We start from the raw sequence: 22,363 nt of genomic DNA, 5'->3' as shown, positions 1-22,363 counted from the left end.
ATATTTTAGAAAACCTCAAACAGGCACTTGAAGTCTTGAAGCAACGAAAAATTGTTGGAATGGACACTCATGTTAATATCCATCGAAATATTAATCAGGAATAAAGGTTAAGATAATAATATTAGAGTAGGTGGTAGCTGCCTACCAATTTTCTAGCCTATTACCAGCCAACTAGGTTTTTGAAAGGGTTTTCAATGTATTTCTTAAATCTGATTATATAAACGTGATCTACATACTTGATTTTATATGAATCGACTATTGAATCGTTTGATTCTGACATACATATAGGTTTAAAAATAAATAGTTTAAAATTTTCATAAATATTTAAAACTTGAAAAATCATATATTTTTTTTATTGAAAAACATGATCCAAGTGCCATTTCCTAACAAATCAACCATGCTAAACACATCTGCATAATCAAATTTACGAAAAATAACTTCAAAATACTTTTTTGATTTGCTCTCTAACTAGATTATTGATTTGCTCTCTTACCTTTTTTTTCCACTTAAATCGTTTCTTTAATAAACCAGCTGAACCAACCGGTCAGAGGGTGTTCAAGCTTGGCTAATTTATTGTGTTCAGCCGAGCCAAGCTTGAACTCATGAAATGCTTAAGATAAACAAACTGAGCACGAGCAAGCTCATTTACAAAAACAAATTTTTTTAAATAATAAAAACAATAGAATTTAGACTCTAAACAATAAAATTAAACCAAACTCAAGCTAGCTTATTTACAAAATAATTTTTTTTTTCAAACTTGTAAGTAATAGAATTTGAACTCACTAGCCAAACACTTCATAAATGAGCTTGCATGCGGCCAGCTGTTCTTCAAGCTTGAGCTTGTCGAGCCTATTTCATGAGTCTAAAAGAGCTCTTTACCAGCTCAACATGAGTCAAGCCACAAGGAATGAGCAGAAACCCTTCTTAGAGTCAGTTCTGAAAAGTTTAGTGGTCTAATTGATATTTTTTTATCTTATAAGTAGTTAATTACAAAATCTTGATAAGTTGGGCAGCTATGCGTAATTTTTTTAATAATATTAATAACAATAATAATGATAGTACTAATACGCTACATTTTCTCTCTTTCTGTCTGTCTCTATATTCCCGGCGTGCTTCTCCGTGGAAGGAGACTCAGATTCTCGGAAAGGAAATATTCTTCTCATCTTCCTCGTTCGGGAATCTCTGCAGATTGTGCCGATCCGCCGTGGATTACTGGCCGGATTTTCGATCGGAGAGGTTCCGGTACGCCGTGATCTCTGCCAATCTTCGTCTCAGCGTCTGTGAATTGGGAAGACCGGAGCTGCCGGCATTCTTCATCTCCTTTGGATCTAGAAAGGAGATCCTCCGCCGCTCCTATTTTCCGGTGTCCTTCGCCGGAACTGAAGCTCTATGTTCTTCTGGGAACGGCAACGCATTCTCCGATCTTCTGCCTGTTTGATCCTTTAGGATCTGAGGTTTCGCCCGACGGAGTGGAGTTTGCTTTTTTTCCGGAAATGATCTGACACTCTTATTGAGGCAAATTCGTAGTTACACATGCCGGGAGAGGGGTTCCTGCTTCTTTGAGGCGGATCTGGTTTTCCGGCGCCGCAACGGTAGCAAAGACGCGGAATTCCTGTTTTCCGACGTTTTAGCCGGACGTTCTCCCGAGCATCCGGTGGAAAAGAAGCGATCTTTATGAGTTTTCTCCGGTTTCCGGGTTGTTCTTTCCGTCACAGAGTACACGGACTCTCTCGCGTGAGGTAGAGTGCATCCGGGTCGACTGGGCGTTTCCGCATCGTCTCGGAGCGAAGGAAGCGCCGATCTAGCGTCTTTTTCTTCGTTTGAGAGAGAGAGAGAGAGAGAGAGAGAGAGAGAGAGAGAGAGAGAGAGAGAGAGAGAGGAAAATGATGCGGATGAGGGCGAAGAGCGCGGCTTCGACGACGATGACGAGCGGGAGCGGCTCGGACAGCGGCAGCGGAACGGACTCGGTGGAATGGGAGGTTAGGCCAGGCGGTATGCTGGTCCAGAAGAGGAGCGACGAGTCGGACCAGGCCGCTGCTGCCGCTCCGACCATCCGGGTCCGGGTGAAATACAGGTCATTCCTCCACGAGATCCGCATTAGCTCCCAAGCAACATTCGGTATGGCCACTCATCCTCTCTCTTGATTAACCATGATGACTTATATTGATTTTTTCAGTTTCCCTATTTTTGTGATCCCTTCTTCTTGTTATGTGATTGGAGTGAAAAACTGCGAAGCTTTGTGCGATTTCGTTTTGCGTGTCTTCTGTGGTTGTATTGATCTGGACTCTAGACCCGAGATGGGTTTTTTTTTTTGGGTGTGAGAGGATTGGTCGCAACTCGTCGACATTGATCATCCCTCTCAGGAGGCGCCTGGTCTGATTGCCCGCATGCCATGCGGAATCCACCGCGCCATATGAATACACCCCCCACCTCTCACCTCCTCCGGTTCGATTATTGCCGGTTATTCCACCTGATATTCTCTGAATGGGTTTTCTCCTAGCACGCCTTCTTTACATAAACGATCGCTCATTACACGGATTTGGGGAATTGTGTTTTGTGAAGTAGGTGAATAACAAAATCCATTTCTCCACCAAAATACAAGGAAAATTGCATCCTTTGGTATTGGTTAGGAATGCCATTTTCTTTTTTTTTTTTCAGGGTATGGATGCTACCGATGAAACTGTGAAAGAGGAAACCAAGTTTTAATAACAGCCAGTACTTCATTTGGAAGTCGTGCTTGACTTCTAAACGACACTGTTCCATTACCACTTGGAATATTCAAACAGTTCTAAGACCCATCTCAATTATGATCAGATGTCTACCGCCATATAGAATTTTCTTGCACCTAGTTTGTGTCCAGGACTTTAGGACTGCGGGGTAAACTTCGGTAAAGTTCTCATTTGGTAAATAACTTTTGCTATGTTTCTTCCCGTGCAGTTATCGATTGATAAAATCTGCTTCGGGTTTTGTTCGCCGTGTCGTCTGCATCTTGATTTTTTTTTCACCAAAAAGAAGACTTCCTTTGCAATAAAGAAAAATCCAGCTATGACGGTGCAATCGTCTTTTTACATCAACAACAGTGTCGGCAAGGTGTCGCATTGTGGTTGGTATCCTTTTTCTTCTTAGGGTGGGGTTCCACAGCCCGTGGCCCGTGGCCCGTGGCCTTTAGACATGGTTCTTGTCTTCACTTCCAATAAGGCCCTGTTTGGAATCTGGTAGCTGGGATGGAATCATGTGCGTTTATGCATTTGATGAAGCCACCTTAAGGAGGTGGTAGCTGCCAAATCCATTATTTAGTGTAAATACAAGGGAGAAAGGGCCTCACTTCCCATCTCAAATGTATAAGCGCCCATCCTAACTACCAGATTCCAAATGAAACCACCAAGGTAGTTTGACCAAGATTTTACCTTGGGAACACCAAATGCATAAACGCCCGTCCCAGCTACCAGATTCCAAACAGTGTCCCTTTCTTTTCAGCGCCACCACTTCAACCTCGAGGCAGTGGTGTGTAAACATATGCCACAACATATACCTTTTGAGTATTTTTAACACGGGAGGGGATTCGCTTGAGCATGCGAAACATCAGCCATTCCATGAGAGGCTCTAACAAGCGTTATACACTTTCTGCTGTCTAGGACCAGTGTATATGCAATCTAGTTGAAAAATCATAGGTGCAACCTGTATCCACTCAATCTTACCTTATAAATGTGTAACATAGTTTATGTGCTAGGAATCCAATCACGCTTTTAATCACCTTCAATGTAAAAAATATGATTTTTTTAGTCATGAAATTTTGGTGCATTGTAAGTCATCTAATTTTTAAGCTCTTTGAAAACCAACTTATATATTGCAAAAACATAAACCAAAACTTGTTTTCTACCAAAGAAACTATATAGATCACATGTATAAGATTAATTAAAAAAAAGTGAAAAAATGGTGTTTTCCATGTCTAATTTATACTCAACCTAAAGGGTGCCCCTTGTTTGGTTCTCAGGGGAGCTAAAGAAGTTGCTGGCCTCAGAGACAGGATTGCACCCTCAGGACCAGAAGCTCATCTTCAAAGACAAGGAGAGGGACTCAAGTGCTTATCTGGACATGACTGGTGTGAAGGATAAGTCGAAGATGGTCCTCCTGGAGGACCCTCTGCTCCAGGAAAGGAGGTATCTTGAAATGAGGAGAAGCGCAAAGGTGGAGAAGGTGGCAAAGTCGATCACAGAGGTCAGCCTGGAGGTGGATAAACTTGCAGGACAGGTACATACAAAGAGAGTGCATCTCCAACTACAGAAATTCTTCGATCCCCCTGAATTTGTTCACACGGGTAATGAATCATTGCAGGTCTCTGCTCTCGAATCAATCATCTCTAGAGGTGGAAAAGTCACCGAAAAGGAAGTGCTCAGTTTGATCGAGCTCTTGATGACTCAGTTGATCAAGTTGGATGGTATCATGGCAGATGGTGACGCCAAAATGCAGAGGAAAATTCAGGTAAACTGCAGCAAATTTTATATGCACTGAGAACAAGCATTCTTCATTTCACTGCACCATCCTTTTAATGAAGGCTAGGCAATTTAGATGCAACTTCAAGTATAAGTTTCTTCTCTAGTCATACTGAGTTATTCGGATATGTTCAGGTGAGGAGAGTGCAAAAGTGTGTGGAAACTCTTGACTCGATCAAGATCAGTAACTCAATGATACCCAACAACCGAGCACCGCCTCGGCAGCCTGTTGTCGTGACAACAAAGTGGGAAACTTTTGATTCCTCACCTGCACCACCTCCCGCCTCATCCTCCTCCAAGCTGAATTGGAATTTTTTCGACTAAGGAAGCCGTGTGTATCGCCTGAACATTCCTGAGCCTCACCTCTGTCTCCGCTGGTCCTCGTTCTTTCTCTCATTCCTTTCCCCTTCACTTTTTTTCTTTGTATTTAGTTTTCTCACTATCATTCATCGATCAGAATAAATAATTATGGTAATTTTGGTCATATATTCCTAGGGGTGCAGCCCCTGTATTGTTTTATTTTCTTAGAGACTGAAGTGAAGAGATGTAAATTTTCATTGAAATTGGAGGTGAGCAATTACTTTATAATTATGACCCACCTATTGTTTTTTTTTTTTGTAAAAATGTCTAATTTGACACATTTTTTCAAAAACTTTACAATTTTTTATATTCTCCCGATGTCCAAAATCGTACATACCCAACATTGTTAGGACATTTTTACCTTTCATAATTGTGAATTGATAAGTTATTGTGATAAAATTGTATCGCTCATTGGCTAGTGCAAACTCTTAAATTCAGAATCACATGTTTTCTTATGCAGACCTCACGAACTCACATAAATATATTTGGGTATATCCGATTAGACCGAAACTACTAAAATCACAAATATCCTACTTATTTGTATGTACTTCATGAATTCACATAAATATAATTGCGCACATTCGGTGAAACCATTAAAATAACAAATATCCTACTTATTCACATATACTTCAAAATTTACATAAATATATTTTTGTGCATATCCGGTTAGACTAAAACTACTAAAATTGCAAATATCTTACTTATTTCGATATACTTCATGAATTCACATAAATATATATGTAAACCTCTACTTTAGTTCTAACTAAATGTCATAATATCGTAAATAGCATACTTAAATAATTATGAATTTATGACGTATATATGATATTTCTTATTTTTTTTAGATTTTGTGAATCATATATAAAATTGTTGTCCGTACCCTCAAGGCACAAACTAGGATTCTTTATGGTCCTCAACTTGATTCCATTTAATGACTTGTTCTGACAACTATTTTTGGTAAGTATTCATATAAGACACTTTATCACGGCTGAATCAAATAATGTTTCTCAACCAATGGTCTCCAACCTGCTTACCTTTAGTTCTTTGTTTGTTTATACGTTGCGTTGTTTATATTATAAGCATAATTAGGGAACATTGTTTGATTAAGGGACTCACTCATCCTTACAAATAGTTTGTTTTTTGCAATGTTTTTTCAATATTTTATGTCTTGTTATTGTAGAAATTTTTGAATTTGTTTAATATAATATGACCACTGAGAATTATGAACTGGGTCATCTTGATCATTTTCAAGCACAACTTAGTGGGCACTAATAGATAAAGAGGGAGCCACATCCAATGCCCAAAATGTGAGTGAAAGATGTTTTTCACAAAAAATGAACTCTCGATAAACACACAAAGTTGCGCTCAAATAATAAGCAACAAAAACAACAACTATACATTTTAAAGTGACTCATATCTAAGGTAGTATGTGCAGAAAAGTTGGTTAGTTTGTGAACACATTCTTGTTTTCCATCTCGAAAGCATATGAGGGAGAGGGTGACCCATTGGCTTATATTGAGGTTGTTGCTAACCTCAATGCCCGGATAGATGAAGCTAGAGATACGGCAACCTGCAATCACAGTGCCAATGGTGAGATGAAGATGGAGAGGGCAGAGAAGGTACCTCACCAAGGGGTTGAGGTTAATGTGGACCCTCTTCAAGAAGTGAATGTGAATGGCGATCATGTGGCTGAATCAAATGCGAACCCTAAGACTAAGGTTAATGTAAACCATCTTCAGAAGTCTGCCGTTGATGTCATAGAGGAGAAAGTGCAAGCTTTGAGGAAGAGGTCACAACGGGGAAGAAGGTTCAATGCTCGTGGACATGTATTTTGTTCGTTTATTATTTTTTAATCATTGTTAATTTTATATTCAATCATTGATTAAATTATCATATATATATATATACAATAATTTAACTAATTTTAGAATAATTAATTTTGATTGCAATATCTGTAGTTAATTGATTCAGAAGAGCTAACATCTCGAATGCACCAATTCTACCGAAAACAAACACATCATTGGTTTGTAGCACTAACGAAAAAGCAAATGAGTTACTGGATCATATGCATTTTTTGCAAATTCTTGGAGATCACACTATGAAACATTAGTCACTCCCTCTTAAAGGTCGTGCAATTTTGGAATTCGGCAATCAACACATTCTAGTTCAGAGATCTTGAGATGACCATCATATTGGAGGACGTGACACAAATCACTGAACTTGAGTGCCATAGAGAGCCAATGAGTGAATATTGATGGGAAGATTCAAGCACTTATGCGATCTTCAAAGGATAATGTATTTGAAGGCAAAAAGATAAAGTTTTAATGGCTTATGAGCCACTATGACCTTAGTAAGGCAAAGACTATGAAGGCGATGCTACTGTGTGTTGAAGGAAAGGGTAGTAATAGGATGGACAAAGAGGTAAGATCATTCTTGCTCTACTTTCTTGACTCACGCTTATTCATCAACACTAGTGGAAAGTCAGTTCATGCATCGTACATCAAACTGTTTTCAGACCTGGATCACGTTGATCAATACACATGAGGAGTAGCCTTACTTGCATACTTGTATGCAAGTTTGAGTAGCGCAAAGAGTGAAAAAAAATGTTGTCGAGTTGTTGGTGTTGTTGGAGGTATTTATTCCTTCATTGTACCTAAACTTTTGATTTATACTTATCTATTATTTAACATTGTAATATACTTGCATATTATGTATTAATCCTAAAATTTTGATTTATAGATACGTAGTGTGTATTAATTCTTATTAATCATTATATTAATCTTTGTAGGTTTGGATATAGGAACATATATCCATTGCAAGGCCCCAAACGTGTGACTTTGTTCATGAATTTTCACGTGCCATAATATGGAAGGCGAAGGGGGTCGTGATCAAAGATTGGTGGGTCCTCACATGAGATGTGTCGAATGGGATGTATTGCTTCACAGGCTAACCAAGGCAAATGTAAGTATCGTTGTTGATATTTTTTATGTTTTTTTATAAATGTATGTATATAGGCCTAACTATGAAGAAAATATAGGTAAACTGACGCCCCTATAAAGGCGCGAAAGAGGAGGAGAATGCTGATATAACTGTAGGGGCAAAGGACATTGCGAGAAAGAACATTTAGTTGTACAACATAAATAAAGTTGAGTGCCAAATGGCCAGTCGAGTCATCCGATAATTTGGGTTTGTTCAACAACTACATAGTCGCCCTCGTAGAGTTAACAAAATTTTGTTGCTTTCCACAAAGAATCAGATGAAGGGTTACCCTACGATATTTAGCTCTGAATTTGAAGACTGACGCGAGGATGACGAAGACATCACTTGTCATCCATGGTACGTGCCACCACTAACGATTTTATAGCTGCCCAACAGGTTGCATGTTCTCCCTCTACAAAGAGGGCCTTTCAGGAGCAAGAGAAAGTTAAAGTGAAACACAAAATGACCTTAAGTGAATTGGAATCCGAATTGACTCTTGCGCTTGAAGGAAACCACATGTTGAAGGATATGATATAAAGTCAAGCTGACCTTATCGAGAATACAAATAAGGTCATCAAGGAGCTACGATCGCGCCATTAACAACATCCTCAACAATGACTGCATGTGATTGTTTTATAAATTTGTGTGGAAGATCAACATTATAACTCATTGATACTGTATATAATGTCATTTGAATGAATTTATATGCATGAGTGAGTTTTTATTGGAATGACAATGTTTGCATAAAATAACTGCGAAAAAAAATATAAACAGGAGGAAGTCCGCGTATAATATTTGCAAAACTTTGTGCAACATTTTTCATCATTGACTTTCGCAAATATTTTATGCAACATTTCTCATCATCACAAATATTTTATGAAGAATGAATAGTCCACATAAAATATTTGCAAAAGTTGACATTCTGCATAAAGTAGTTGTGAAAGTAGACAAACATTTGTCTCGTTATCCCAAATATTTGTCAATTGCCACAATTATTTTATGCAAACTTTCTTATTCCAGTAATTTTTTGCATAAGAATAACAAATATTTGCGAGGATGAAGAAGTTTACATAAAATAATTATGAAAGTTGATAATTTGATACATTCATGTTCGTACATATATTCATTCATTCATGTATGTGTGCATGCGTAAACCATAAAAACCAAATCAAAATAATACAAACAATAACAAAAGAACAATAAAATGTCCACATCTCATATGTGTGTGTGCATTTATATCCTTAATGTTTGAAGTTTACAATGAACCCATAATTATGGTATGTAACTCAGCTATCGAGACATCGACATCCGACACCTCACTAACCATGTCTCCTTAACTTTCACCTTTTCATTGGGCTTCATACCCTTGAAAACTCTTTTTTTCATGTGCTTATAGAAGTTGATCATACAATTTCTTATATTTGTAACATCTTGTTGAAAAAAGGGTTATTAACAAACAACTAACTACAATGAACATCTAAAAAAATAAATAACTGATATATAAACACACATGCATGAAGTTCAATCATTAGTTTCTGCCCAAGTACTGCCTATACACTATAACAAATATACCACAATTATACCTATATCAATCATACCAAGTCAAGAACATGTACATGTACGAATTGAGTTAACAAACAAATACAAAGTATTACTCGTTCTCTTATTGAGAAATACCCTTCATGGTCTACATTGTCCAATCTTTGTAAGAGTCGAACCCAAATTACGCTAAAAAAAATAAACCTGCAATACATATAAAAAAATGAGATTAAGGCATTTATCTGCTAAATATGTGTTCTGCATTGAATTATACAGCCTGAAGTTCTTTTTCTTAATGTCCATTTTCTAAAGAACTCAATGCTCATTGTCCCAATTGAAAGGAATTAAGAGTTGCATTTAGTTTAAGGTCATTGTTCATATAAAAAATTAAGTTTTATAAGTATGAAAAGTTGTGTAAGTGTTACCATGTCAGCTTCAAGAAAATGATACAAGTCTTTACTCTCCAAGCAATCAGCTGCCCCACTTCGCTTCACTTTAGTTGCGACTATTTGTTATGAACATACAAGGTTTACCAGTTAACTTTTATTAATCGGTAGAAAAATAATATAAACATCGCTTTTTGAACTCAAAGAAATATGAGGTAAGGTAAGGGGTCTTCAGCAAGTTATTTTTTTCCCTGTAAGGTAAAGAGTCTATCTATGAATTTTGCTAGATGCTATATAGTATAAATTCAATGTGGTACATTCATGTTAGATTCAAATGAGTCTGCATGCAAACATAACAAAAGAACAAATAAACGAATGTGCAAACCTAACACTTACGTTACTTGCCAATATAGTTTCTTTGTCAAATTCATACTCTTTCAGTTCTTCTATGTTCTGCTATATAGTTTTTTTTCCTTATTAACCTATTCTTAATACCAAAATAAATTGTATATGATTCACACACATGTTTAGTACGACAAATATACACATGACTCAAGATATTTATTATACCTGGTGCACCATAATTTGTTCATTGCTCTTCGAAACTTGGGGTTGTTTGGTTTTCCTTCTGTCTTGGCAACCTCTATGGCTATATATCGCGAACAACATCTCAATAATTATGATGCTTATGCAGGTAAATGACATGTCACGCCTATAAATGATTAGTTTTGATTTATTAGGTGGATGGCATATCACACCTATAAATGATTAGTTTAGACCATTTAGATGAATGACACATCACGACTACAAACAATTAGTTTTTGAATGATATATCACGCCTACATTGTTGTGTTGCAGAAGATTATATTATGATTGTTTGTGTGAATATATCATATTTGTATGATTGATGAGTATCATGAATATTGGACTAAAATGTCTAAAGATATGTGCGTGAGCTTCACGTTAGAAGGGTCAAATACGTATGCTTTGAGATAAGAATTGTGAATGCATATGATGATGCAATGATCTAAATATTTGCACATATAACTTAAATCTTATATAAATTTATTGAATTACGTAAGAGTTACGTAAGTTGAAGTTTAATTGATTCATAATATATTATGTGTGTTCCTATGTGTATATAACTCATGCTTTGATTACGTATGCTTTGAGGTCCTATTTGAGGAATGCAATGTTCTTTGTGGCAATGATACAATGCGTAGTGTAAAATGCTTTTGTATGATGTGGTTGATATGCCACGTGATAAGAAATATTGAGAGCATGCGATAAATGTTTAAATTCGATATATGATTATGGTTCATGGAACCTTGTTGGAAAAACATGTGATCTTGTAATTTGTTTTGACATGTGAAGTGATACGATGCATATTGCTGGTATATATGCCTGTGCCCATAATGGTGGCTACTGACCCTAGAGCGGTCAATTGTATTGATGTATGTATCGCTGTGTATGATATTTGTTGAGGATTGGGTTCCCAAAGGATTCTTTGTGAGGGAATATATGATCAAGATCTGCTAATCCGACTAGAGCGGTAGAATCTCTGTGAGGAGGTACACTATCCAAGAGCAGGTATCCACAAGGACAGTGACCTCATGTGAGGAAGTGTATTGTCCAAGACCAGGTATACCATATAGGGCGATAATTCTTTGTGAGGTCATATATTTCCCAGACCAGGTGATCTGGCGTGAAACTTGTGAATTTTGATTACATGAAAAGTTATGATGAGCTCTGATAATCTTCTGAGATTGATATTAATAGCTAGTTATGAATCTATAAATTTGGCTTTCTGTTATAACATAATTATATGCTGAACTCAGATGTGAGAATCAGATCTTTATTGATTTTAGATCATGTTTGGACCTTCTATGAAAGGGTGGACTTTTCTCAGAAAGTATGACGCCTTAAGTAAGTTGTAATAGGTGACAATTGGTTGCATAAGGCCTTGAGAGATGAGAATAAATCAAGGTTGTTCAGGACAAAGAATTTGTTAGAAATAGTGAGAGCAACAAACAATGACTTGATAATGATACATTCAGAGACCCCGTTGAAGGAACAAAAAAAAGCTAGAGCAATGTTTTGTTGGGTCTCTTCATCCGTGTCGAATTAAGTAGAAGATAGCAAATAAACATTTTTATAGTCTTCTGCTACCCCCCCTTTTATGACTCTGTATAAACTCTTGTTAAAGACAACAGTTTAATAACGAAATCATGTATATATTCTATTCGAGAGAGTTGTTGGCTTTAAACCTTTCTCAAGGACTCATTATGTATTGTCTTGATCTCTTTAGAAGTTTATGTGTTTAGGAGCTTGCACACACGTGCATCCTGGTCAATACCAATTTTCTTAGACTGTGATCTTTGCTGATAACCATCACATGAAATTTCGTGGACGAAATTCTTCTAAGGGAGGTAGGATGTAAAGCCTGTAAAAAAAAATCCGTGTCGGACACATGTCCGTCGTCTCGGGCCCGGATCCGAGTTCGACCTGAACCCGAGCCCAACTCAGGCTCTCAAACCTTTGCGAGAGCCTGCGTCTTTAAAAGATGCAGGCTGAGAGGGGCAAGGGGTGAAACCCTAGCCACTCTCTCTCTCTCCTCCCTTCTATTTCTTCGGCCTCTTGCAGACGCCGGCGATCAGAGTCGCTGACGACCTCCGAGCATCGACGATCCCCTGGCCCCGTCTCCCTCACCTTTTTCTCTCTCCTCCCTGCTTCTCCTGTGTTGCTGCCGTCGATCGGAGCTGTCGGCAACCAATGCCATCCCGCCACCTCCTCCTCTGTGTGTCTGGCAGACACCTCGATGACCACGAGAACCCCCATCTCCGTCTGCGCTCCCTTCCTTCCACTGTCTCTTCCCTCTCGATGGTACATCCCAGCCATCGCCGTCACCGACGACCACCTTAGTAGCAGCCTCCCTGTCCTTGCTCCCCCCCTGTGAGCCGCAACCCTCTCCCCCGTGTTCTCTCTGCTTGCTACCGACGACCATCGTCATGCCGCCGGTAGGCGTTCTCAGGTAACCCCTTCTCCTTTTCCTTTCCTTTCCTTTTGCCGACAGGGGGCTTCCCCCCCCCCCCCCCCCCCCAAATCGATGTATTTGGGAGAAGTGTGTTACAACTTCAGTTCGCGTATTAGATACGACTCAGATAACCCTGTTTAGGGGCATGCGCATGAATTGGACGAAGGTTTTACTAAGAAACCTGCACCATCGTTAGATCGTTGTTGCATCACCTCTGTTGCGAGACCTAGTTACTAGGCTTTCTGGTGAAGTTAAGATAGTTGGTGCCTTTCCTTCCTTCGCGAGATTATTGTTGATGGATTTCTTCTAAGAAATCCATGCTCCTCCCCTCATAGTCATATTCTTAGTCATAAACGATATGTTTGAATTACGAGGAGCAGGATGAGAGGTCTGTAGTAACCTCGAAACATGTTTTGACACTATAAGGTAATCATGTAATGTTGGTATTCACCTAACAGGCATGAGACTCGTAACTGTCCAAAGGACGTGAGCATGATAAGTTGAAACTCGAATGGTTTCGCTGTGGACTTTTGTAAAGCAGTTGTGTTGGGGATTTCCTGTGAGAAATCATTATCCCTCTCATCGTAGTTATACTTTTGAACATGTACGATTGCGTACTACGATGAGTAGGATGAGAGGGTTGTGTTCACCTCGAACGTGCAATGTCACGTGTTTGAGATCATAAAATAGTGATGTTTCTACCCTCACTATGAGTTGACCTCTCTCATCGTGGTTGTACTTTTGAACAGGTACAATTGCGTACTGTGGTAAGTAGAATGAGAGGTGTGTGGTTGCCTTGAACGCGCAATGGTGCGTGTAATTCACATAATGATAATTATGCGCCTTCACAGGCAAGATACTCAAGTGGGTCGAAAGACCAGAACATGTAGAATGGGATGACGATTAAGAAACCCTCGTTGTGCCTGTTCGACATGGTTCATCAAGAGAGATGATGGATGGTACAAAACTCTGATGGATGGACAAGCCATTAATGGCAGTCACAGGCAAAAGACTTGACTTTCCCAGTCATCGGAGGTTAGGAAAAATGCTACAAAGATAGCCACTTCTGCAGAAGTTTGGATGCATCCATAAGCTTTTAAATGCTTTTGCGGACTTGCTCTCTTGGTCACTGACCATCCCCTTAGGAGCGGGCTCAGTTAGTCATTCGGGGTAGCATAAAATACATAGCATAATGAACCTCCGAATCGATCTCGGATGTTTCTAAGTTTTGTGCCTTGTGCGTACCCACAATGGCCAGCTAATAATGAGAACAAAATATAACCTACGCACATATTATGAGATATGCGTGTTGTGACATGAATTGATTGCTTGCTTGCTCGATAGTTCAGTATGCTACTCGTTGAGCTATGCATGTCTATCGAGGCATTACTCTAGTTGGTTAAATTGCTTACGCAGTTCTTTGCTAAGTAGTAACTAGCTTCTCATACTAGTTAAATGCTTATAATGATAACATTATGCTAGTTGCTATATATTAGTATGTGACTTGCTTTACTACTTAGTTGAACTACGTGCTTGTTGCAATGTAGCACTTGTTGGCTTGCGTCTCTTATGACGAATGTAACTACTCACAGCTCGTAATCTATGAACTGTCTATAACTAAAACTAATGTAGCTGCTTGTCTTACAAGCTGCCTATACCTTATGATTAATATATAACTGTTGTCGTGTGATTGCTTATCACATATAGCTTATAAAGTGCTTGTTGTGCAATGACTTGCACTTTATGATTTATATAATTACTTGTCGGTAAACTAGAGAATTCAACGGTTATTGCATACATAGTAAGCTTGGTTATGATTGCTAATCTTATTCAGTTACCCTACTTACTATGTTTGATTGCTTGGTGGAGTTAGTTACTCCCTACTTGTAGAGTTAGCCAAACTGCTCTAGTTGCTTACTTTGCTTGTTTAGCACTTTGTCCGTTACTACTTTGCTTTACTGGAGTTTTGCTTGCCATACTCGATAGCATGTATGGTTAGCTCTGATTTGTTTCTCTTGTTTAGTTGAGCAATTATCTTGCTTATTGCAATCTTTGTTCCTTCTTGTCTTTTGCACTCCTACTAGTTTTTCGCAAAATTGACCCATTTCATGGGCAAGTGGTGGTCAGGTTGAGACAGCTTGCGACGACACGATGATGTGATGAGTTCAAGGCGAGACCCTTTTCCTGACATTTCGCTCCTGAGGATATTTTGGTAAATATGGTATAAAGTTTCTTTTGAAAGTTTCTTTTAAAACCTTAATGATTAGAACTGTATTATTCAATTCCTTCTTTTGATTTCAATAAATATTGTGAGTTGCAAATCTGTTGTTCAAATTCTAAAACTGCATTTTTAAGCTTTTTGCTTTCAATGGAGGTTTGGAGTTCAAAAAGGGTTGATTCACGTTGTAATGCAGCCAAGGTCCATTGACTTGCCTTTTTCCGCTAAACTATTATTTAAAAACTCTGATAAACAAATGATTTCAAGATTTTCAAGCTTTTCATAAGAAATTTCAAGTCATGGATTTTGGGGCGTTACAACTTTTCTTTTTAACAACTTGGTAATTTGAATCTGAGCTAATCGGATAAGCCCAATTTGCCCGTATTCGAACCCCATAGCCGTTTAGCATATTTTTTTGTAAGGTCTAACTTATGGATTACATCACATGTATAGGCATGTATACACTCCTGATCCAAAGTGTATGCATGCATATTATTACGAAAACAAAATTTTGATTTGAATCCAAGAAAACTCGATTTTAACAAAAATGATTTTTGAGAGGGGTTTTCTTTCGAAAGCCCTCTATATTTTAATTTTGACAAACTCAACTTCAATCCCATGCATGGGGGGATTCGGTACATGGTTTGTTTTATTAAAAATCGAAATATAATCGTGCCTACAAGTTCTAATTTACGTGTAGAGAATAGAACCCCCTACCTTTTGCACGAGAACACTTTTCTTAACCAAAAAAATTGATCCTCCCAAGCGAACCGACGTGCGTAGGTTTACCTCTTGGTTGCACAAGAGGAAAACCACAACAGAAATAGAAGAAAAGAAGAACATGAAAGAAGAAGCAAGAGGGAGAAGAAATAGAGAATAGAGAGTGCAAAAACAATGAGAAATGGGCAAATAGTGGGGGCATGAGCCCCTCATTTTTTATACACTATGGGGATTAGGTCAATGGGCTGGGCTAATCTCAACACTTGATCTAATCACCAATTTCCTTTCCTTCTTGTTTCTTATATATATATATATATATATATATATATATATGTGTGTGTGTGTGTGTGTGTGTGTGTGTGTGTATACTATATAATAGTTATGTATATGGGCTGGTCGACACCCTCATATAGGGTTCACCTTTCCATATTGCCTAATATCAAACTTGTGGCTGTGTTTAGATGCTCATCCCGCTCCACCAACATGCGTAGGTTTACCTCTTGGTTGCACAAGAGGAAAACTACAACGAAGATAGAATAAAAGAAGAACATGAAAGAAGAAACAAGAGGGAGAAAAAAGAGAGATTAAAGAGTGCAAAAACAATGAGAAATTGGCAAATAAGAGGGGCGTGAGCCCCTCCCTTTTTATGCATTATGGGAATTAGGTCAATGGGCTGGGCTAATCTCAACACTTGATCTAATCACCAATTCCCTTTCCTTTCCTCTTATTTCTTGTTTCTTATATATATATATATTCTATCTAACTATGTATTATATATAGTATATACTATATAATAGTTATGCATATGGGCTGGTCGGCGCCCTCATATAGGGTTCACCTTTCCATATTGCCTAATATCAAACTTGCTTGCTTGACAAGCAAGTTTGACTTTGTCAAACTATTTTTTTTCCTTTTTTCTTTCTTTCTTTTTTTTTCCACTTTCCATATTCTTTGTTATTGCTTCTTTCCTTCTAAATGTCTTTCCCTCATCCTAGAAAGGTCTAGGATGGGACGTCCCCCCCACCCCTTGGGAGGCCTTCCCTAATGATTTTAGTAAGTTTTGACTTGTCAAAACATGGTTTTTGGTAACTTTAAAATTTTTTCAATCTAAAGCTTTAACTTTTTTTTTTCTTAAGTCAACATGGAGGTGCCACATGGGATGGGATGGCCCACCTATAGACCTCTACCAATTTAGTTAAATTAAAAATTTTATTCTATTTTAATTATTTTCCTAATTGACTTTATTTATTATTTTGGATTTCAATTCTTTCAAAATTATAATTTAAGTTTAAATGGAATGACTCTAAATACCAACCAAATTATTCCCAAATGCATGTGAAATTCTTCTGAACTATGATTTGTCTAGCTTATTAATTTTTTTTTTTAAGAATTCTATTTTCTCATAAATGTATTTCAAAAATTGGTTTTTACTAGGGTCAACAAGGCCCATTGGCGTTTTGAGTGCTTGTATTTTATTTTTTTCTAAGTCCTAATCTAAGACCAAGTCTAATGTATATTGTATAACACATACAATCATTATCAAATTATTACATATAATGATATTCGAGAAAATTTACTAAAATTTCTTGAAAAATCGCAGGCATTACAGTAGGTTAGAGGGATTCTTTGTAAACGTACGATTACATGCATTTTTTATGAGGGCAACCTGCCAGAGAATTACTGTGACAAGTTCTTCATAGTTAAATCCTATTGAGCTGTATATAATCAATATTCATTATTCTCGATGGCGGATAATGTCATATATCGCTTCATCTACTCTTATAGTTGTCTATCCATCAAAAGTAATTTGTAAAGTAAGGAGTCCTAAGGTTAATGGACGAAGAACAAATTACAAGGATGTTGTGCCATACGAGTGCAATGTTTGTTTTAAGGTTGGCCACAACAGGCAAAACCACAAATAATAGTATATTAGAGTACATATGCTTTACAAAATGTAGGATTTGTTGATCGTTCTTTAATGAATTATTTTTTATGTGAGTATGTAGTATTTTTAATAAATTACTCTAATGTCTTATGTCTTCTATCTAATGCTCCAAAATTTTTAACTCGAAATAAATAAAAATTTTCAACCATTTTTTTTTTTGAAATATAATCCAACTCAATTGAGAGGATTGATACACAACAAAAATAGTTTTGGTTTTTAAATTAGACAACCCTGGGTGAGTTACATAAACTAACAACTCTAAACTGGAATTGATCTAATTTCTAACTGGACTTGGATCTAGGTTCACACACTAAAAAATTTAATAAAAAATCCAACTCCATAAGAATTAAAATAGAAAGCAATATCATTCCAACTTAAAGCACAATGTAACATTAATCATTTGAACAAAAACATGTCCATACATATGAGCCAAAATCATCTCAATCTAATTGAGATTCAAAAAGACAAAGAATATCCTGCGGTCGACGAAATGATAGAAACATGGTACAATGACCTCACCCTTGCATTGTACCACCACACTGTAGATCAAACATCACCTGTAATCTCCATAAAATGGGGTCAAACTTATGAAAGTGAGTTAGTTTATACCACTAACATTAAGGTTGCACATACCAGAGCATTCACCACAAACATGATATCACAGTTCAATAATCAACATAATTATGATATAATTGAAGTAGAATAAATAGCAAACATATATCTCAACATTAATGCATAACAAACATAAATATCAACATCAATGCAAATAGCAAACATGCATTTCAACATTAGAGAACAAATAACATTCATTGTATCAATGCATGTCTTGTTTTGCTTAATTAACATCTTCAGATACACGAGTATCATCTTCATATCTATTTAGGTCACAATGGGTGTTTATTATGCTACATAAATCATTTTTTCTAAGTGCCTAACAGACCAAATATCCAAAGCGGGTGACTCATGGCAGAAAGAATTTTCACAAAGGCGTAGACGTTCGGTAAGGATGCATTTAGGACTAACTGCATTAGTAGGGGTATCTCTCTTAGGACACTTGGATATCTCCAACCTTAATAACTTTGAGTAACTGGAGACCAAAAGAGACGTCATTGCTCCCATAAGTGTTCAGTAAAACATGGTGAATTTGCACGCACTAGTGTCACTCAAGGCTATATCATCTACCTTCTCTTAGGTAGATCATAAGTGTGAATGAGTTACAGAATTTTCTTAATTAAATGTTTTAGCATTTCATGTACCGCATTCTATGAGGCAAATTAGAGCTTAGAAGCCCAAGTACCCCTTCCAGGGCATTAGTGACATTGTGATGCAGTTTTATATACTCAAACTCATTCTGTGTTGCTCTGGCACCTTTAGCCCATAAGAGCACTCCACCGATGAAGACAGGTATAACAAGTCAAGGGTGTAGATGTTATGCATGAGTATAATGCTTTCTTGCAAACCTCATAAGTTCTTATGATACTCAAGCTCATACCCAAGCTATCAAACATACAAACATGGCTCACATGTATCACAATATTCAATGTATAGCAATATTATCTACACATTGGTGCCTAATTGCACCAAGAACATTCCTTGGGCTGTATGCTCAATTACCATCAATAGTTGAAAAAACATGCATCTCATACATAGAACATCATACATATCATGCTTCATATTCATTGCATGTATCAACACTACATATTCAATTCATGCACATGTATTATCACAAAATTTACATCACAAATGAAGTTTTACATTTCTGAAATATCGAAAGTACATAACGGATTTTGACCTTAGTAAAACAATTCAACTTAATACCTGCTTCAATATATATATATATATATATATATATATATATATATATATATATATATATATATATATATATATATATATTGAAGCTTGGACATGATTAAAACTTTTATGACGCATTCATCTGTTAGATGGATTGATCATGCACAATCACGGTTCACACATATGTACACTTTGTTTTAAATTTGATATATATAAACTGATCATGCATAGTTCAGATGGGCTAAACACATGCACGTATCGGTTCAGTTAGGCTGAACCGTTAAGTGTATACATACATCGGGCCAACCAATTTACATATGTACATATTTTAAAGGAAAAAACTACATCTATTTTCAAAATTGAATATATATATATATATATATATATATATATGCATAGTTCAAAATTTCATATACTTATGTTCAAAACTGCATTATATACTTAGGTTGAAAACTGTATATACCGATGTTAAAAACTGCATTATATACTTAGGTTAAAAACTACATTACATACTTAGGTTAAAAAATGCATATACCTATATTCAAAACTGCATTATATACTTAGGTTCAAAACTGCATATACCTATCTTCAAAATTGCTTTATATACTTTGGTTCAAAACTGAATATATATACATATATATTATTTATTTATTTATATTTCTCAACATATATATATATATATATATATATATATATATATATATAATTTTTTTTTTCTTTGAATGTTTCTAAAGCTACGTTCTTTTTTTTTTAAACGTCATAAACATGAAAACCAATTTTTGCAAAATCCATAAGCGAAAACAGTTTTCATGATTTTTTTTCCTTAAAATGCATTTAGAAATATCTAACAATATATATATTTAGATCAAGACTAAATCAAGAATGCATTTAGATAAAGACTGGATAAAATGTAGTTAGATGAAGACCACATAAAAAATACATGTAGATAAAGACTGCATCAAACATGTATGTAAATAAAGGCTACATAAAAAATGCATTTAGATGAAGACTACATTTGTATGTAAAAACTACATAAAACATGCATGTAGATGAAGACTGCATCAAACATGTATATAAATATAGACTATAAAAAATGCAGGTAGATAAAGACTACATCAAGAATGTATTTAGATAAAGACTACATAAAAAATGCATGTAGATGAAAACTACATCAAACATGTATGTAAATAAAGACTACATTTGTATGTAAAAACTACATAAAAAATGCATGTAGATGAAGACTATATCAAATGTGTACGTAAATAAAGACTACACAAAAAATGTATTTAGATAAAGACTACAACATACAATGTAACTACATAAAAAATATATTTAAATAAATCAAACAAACATTCATGCATTTAGACTACACTGCATCAACACATCTAAATGAACAACCACTACCTATGCATATACCTTCAGGAAATTGACATCAAATGCGAAAATAACACACTATCAAGCTTATGCAAATATATAAGCATTCAAGGCGATTAGATGGATTTTTCATTCATACAAACCCTTATATATATATATATATATATATATATATATATATATATATATATATATATATATATATATATATATATATATATATATATATATATATCGAAAATTGCATATGCACATGGTTGAATGCATGTCATAACATCAACATTCTAGAGAGAAACATAGAATGAGAGATATAATCATTAACTCCATAAGCATTCTTAGTTTACACAAAAATAATCTATTGAAAGTTATTAAAGACATTAGTATGAGATTTTCCATGCATATCAACACTCATATATATTTATTACAAAAATACATATACATATGGTGGATGAATGTTATAACATCACAACCCAAAATGTGAGTGATTTTACTTACATTCTTGAAGAACAAATACCATATGAGAACAATGAAAACAAGGAAACCTTTTTTCCAAAACGTGTAGGGTAAAGTCCTAATAGTTACCTCACACTACACCAAATGAAGTTAGAGGAAATGAGGTTGTGTCAAAACTCAAGTTTCCTCAAAGATTTTTGGTTGGAGTTTGAGGAGCTCCAAGGCAACAAAAAAAAATTGGTGGAGAAGGAGAGGAGAGGAGTGAAGATAGAGATAGAAAACACCACACAAATGAGAGGAGAGGGTTTGACCCCTAAAAAAATCATGAAATAGGAAGAGATGCTACAGTTAGGTGGTGATGAGGGATGTGAGTGCTTGAGGGAGGATGCAAGGTGGAGATTGAGTCAATCCCTTCCTAAAAAGCAACTTTAAAGGGAATTTGTCTTTTTCATAATTTCACCAAAATGAAAACAAGCTAAAAGAAAGTTAACAAAGAATTGCCCATTTGGGATTAACATGGGGTTTGGTCCTTGTTTTGAAAAGTGAGAAGGATCTTTTTAGGACAGAGAGAAGATTTTCTCCTCCCTTAAAAAGGATTTCGTCCGCAAAATACCATTATAATGACTAATCAAATAGGTTGGGGTACTTTTCTTTTATGGTGTATTCCAGTTCCCATGTGGACTCCTCGATGTTATGGTATTGCCATCACACTTTGACCAAAGGAATCATGTACGATCTCAAAACTTGATTGCATTGATCTGCAATCCCTATTATTTTTTGACAAATCAAGTCCTCTTGCACTTTCATGTCTTTATACTGAATGGCGTGTGAAGGGTCATGAATGTACATTCACAACATACACACGTGAAAGACGTTATGAATATGAGCATATTGTGACGACAATGCCATGCGATATGCCTTTTCACCGATCCACTCAAGAATCTTGAATGATCCAACAAATTTAAGACTTAACTTTCTCTTCTTTTTGAAACTAAACAAACTCTTGTTTGAAGATAGTTTCATAAAAACCATGTCTCCAACCATAAAAGTGAGTTCTCGATGCTGCTG

General features: G+C 36.2%; 1 protein-coding gene across 6 annotated transcripts in view; it reads left to right on the top strand.

Moving 5' to 3' along the window:
• Positions 1 to 1,007: 1,007 nt before the first annotated feature.
• The window catches only part of LOC149833016 (BAG family molecular chaperone regulator 1-like), a 45,000-nt gene continuing 23,644 nt past the window's right edge, over positions 1,008 to 22,363 (top strand). For 3 of the 6 annotated variants that reach the window (XR_016433393.1, XR_016433390.1, XR_016433392.1), the window contains exons 1-4: positions 1,008 to 2,118; positions 3,995 to 4,251; positions 4,336 to 4,482; positions 7,642 to 7,814. Coding sequence is in view for 2 of the 6 variants with exons in the window: in XM_090014843.1 (XP_089870969.1) it covers positions 1,884 to 2,118; positions 3,995 to 4,251; positions 4,336 to 4,482; positions 4,629 to 4,817 (828 nt within the window). In the remaining 4 variants the exon portion in view is untranslated. Of the gene's footprint in view, positions 2,119 to 3,994; positions 4,252 to 4,335; positions 4,483 to 4,628; positions 4,980 to 7,641; positions 8,557 to 22,363 lie in introns of those variants that run through there. The other 3 variants (XR_016433389.1, XM_090014844.1, XM_090014843.1) reach the window with 3 other exon arrangements.

The sequence above is a fragment of the Nuphar pumila genome, chromosome 7 (genome assembly GCF_984573655.1).
Source record: "Nuphar pumila chromosome 7, dmNupPumi1.hap1.1, whole genome shotgun sequence".
Lineage (NCBI taxonomy): Eukaryota > Viridiplantae > Streptophyta > Magnoliopsida > Nymphaeales > Nymphaeaceae > Nuphar > Nuphar pumila.
Note: the sequence above shows the minus strand (reverse complement) of the source record. Positions and strands in the feature narration are given on the sequence as shown.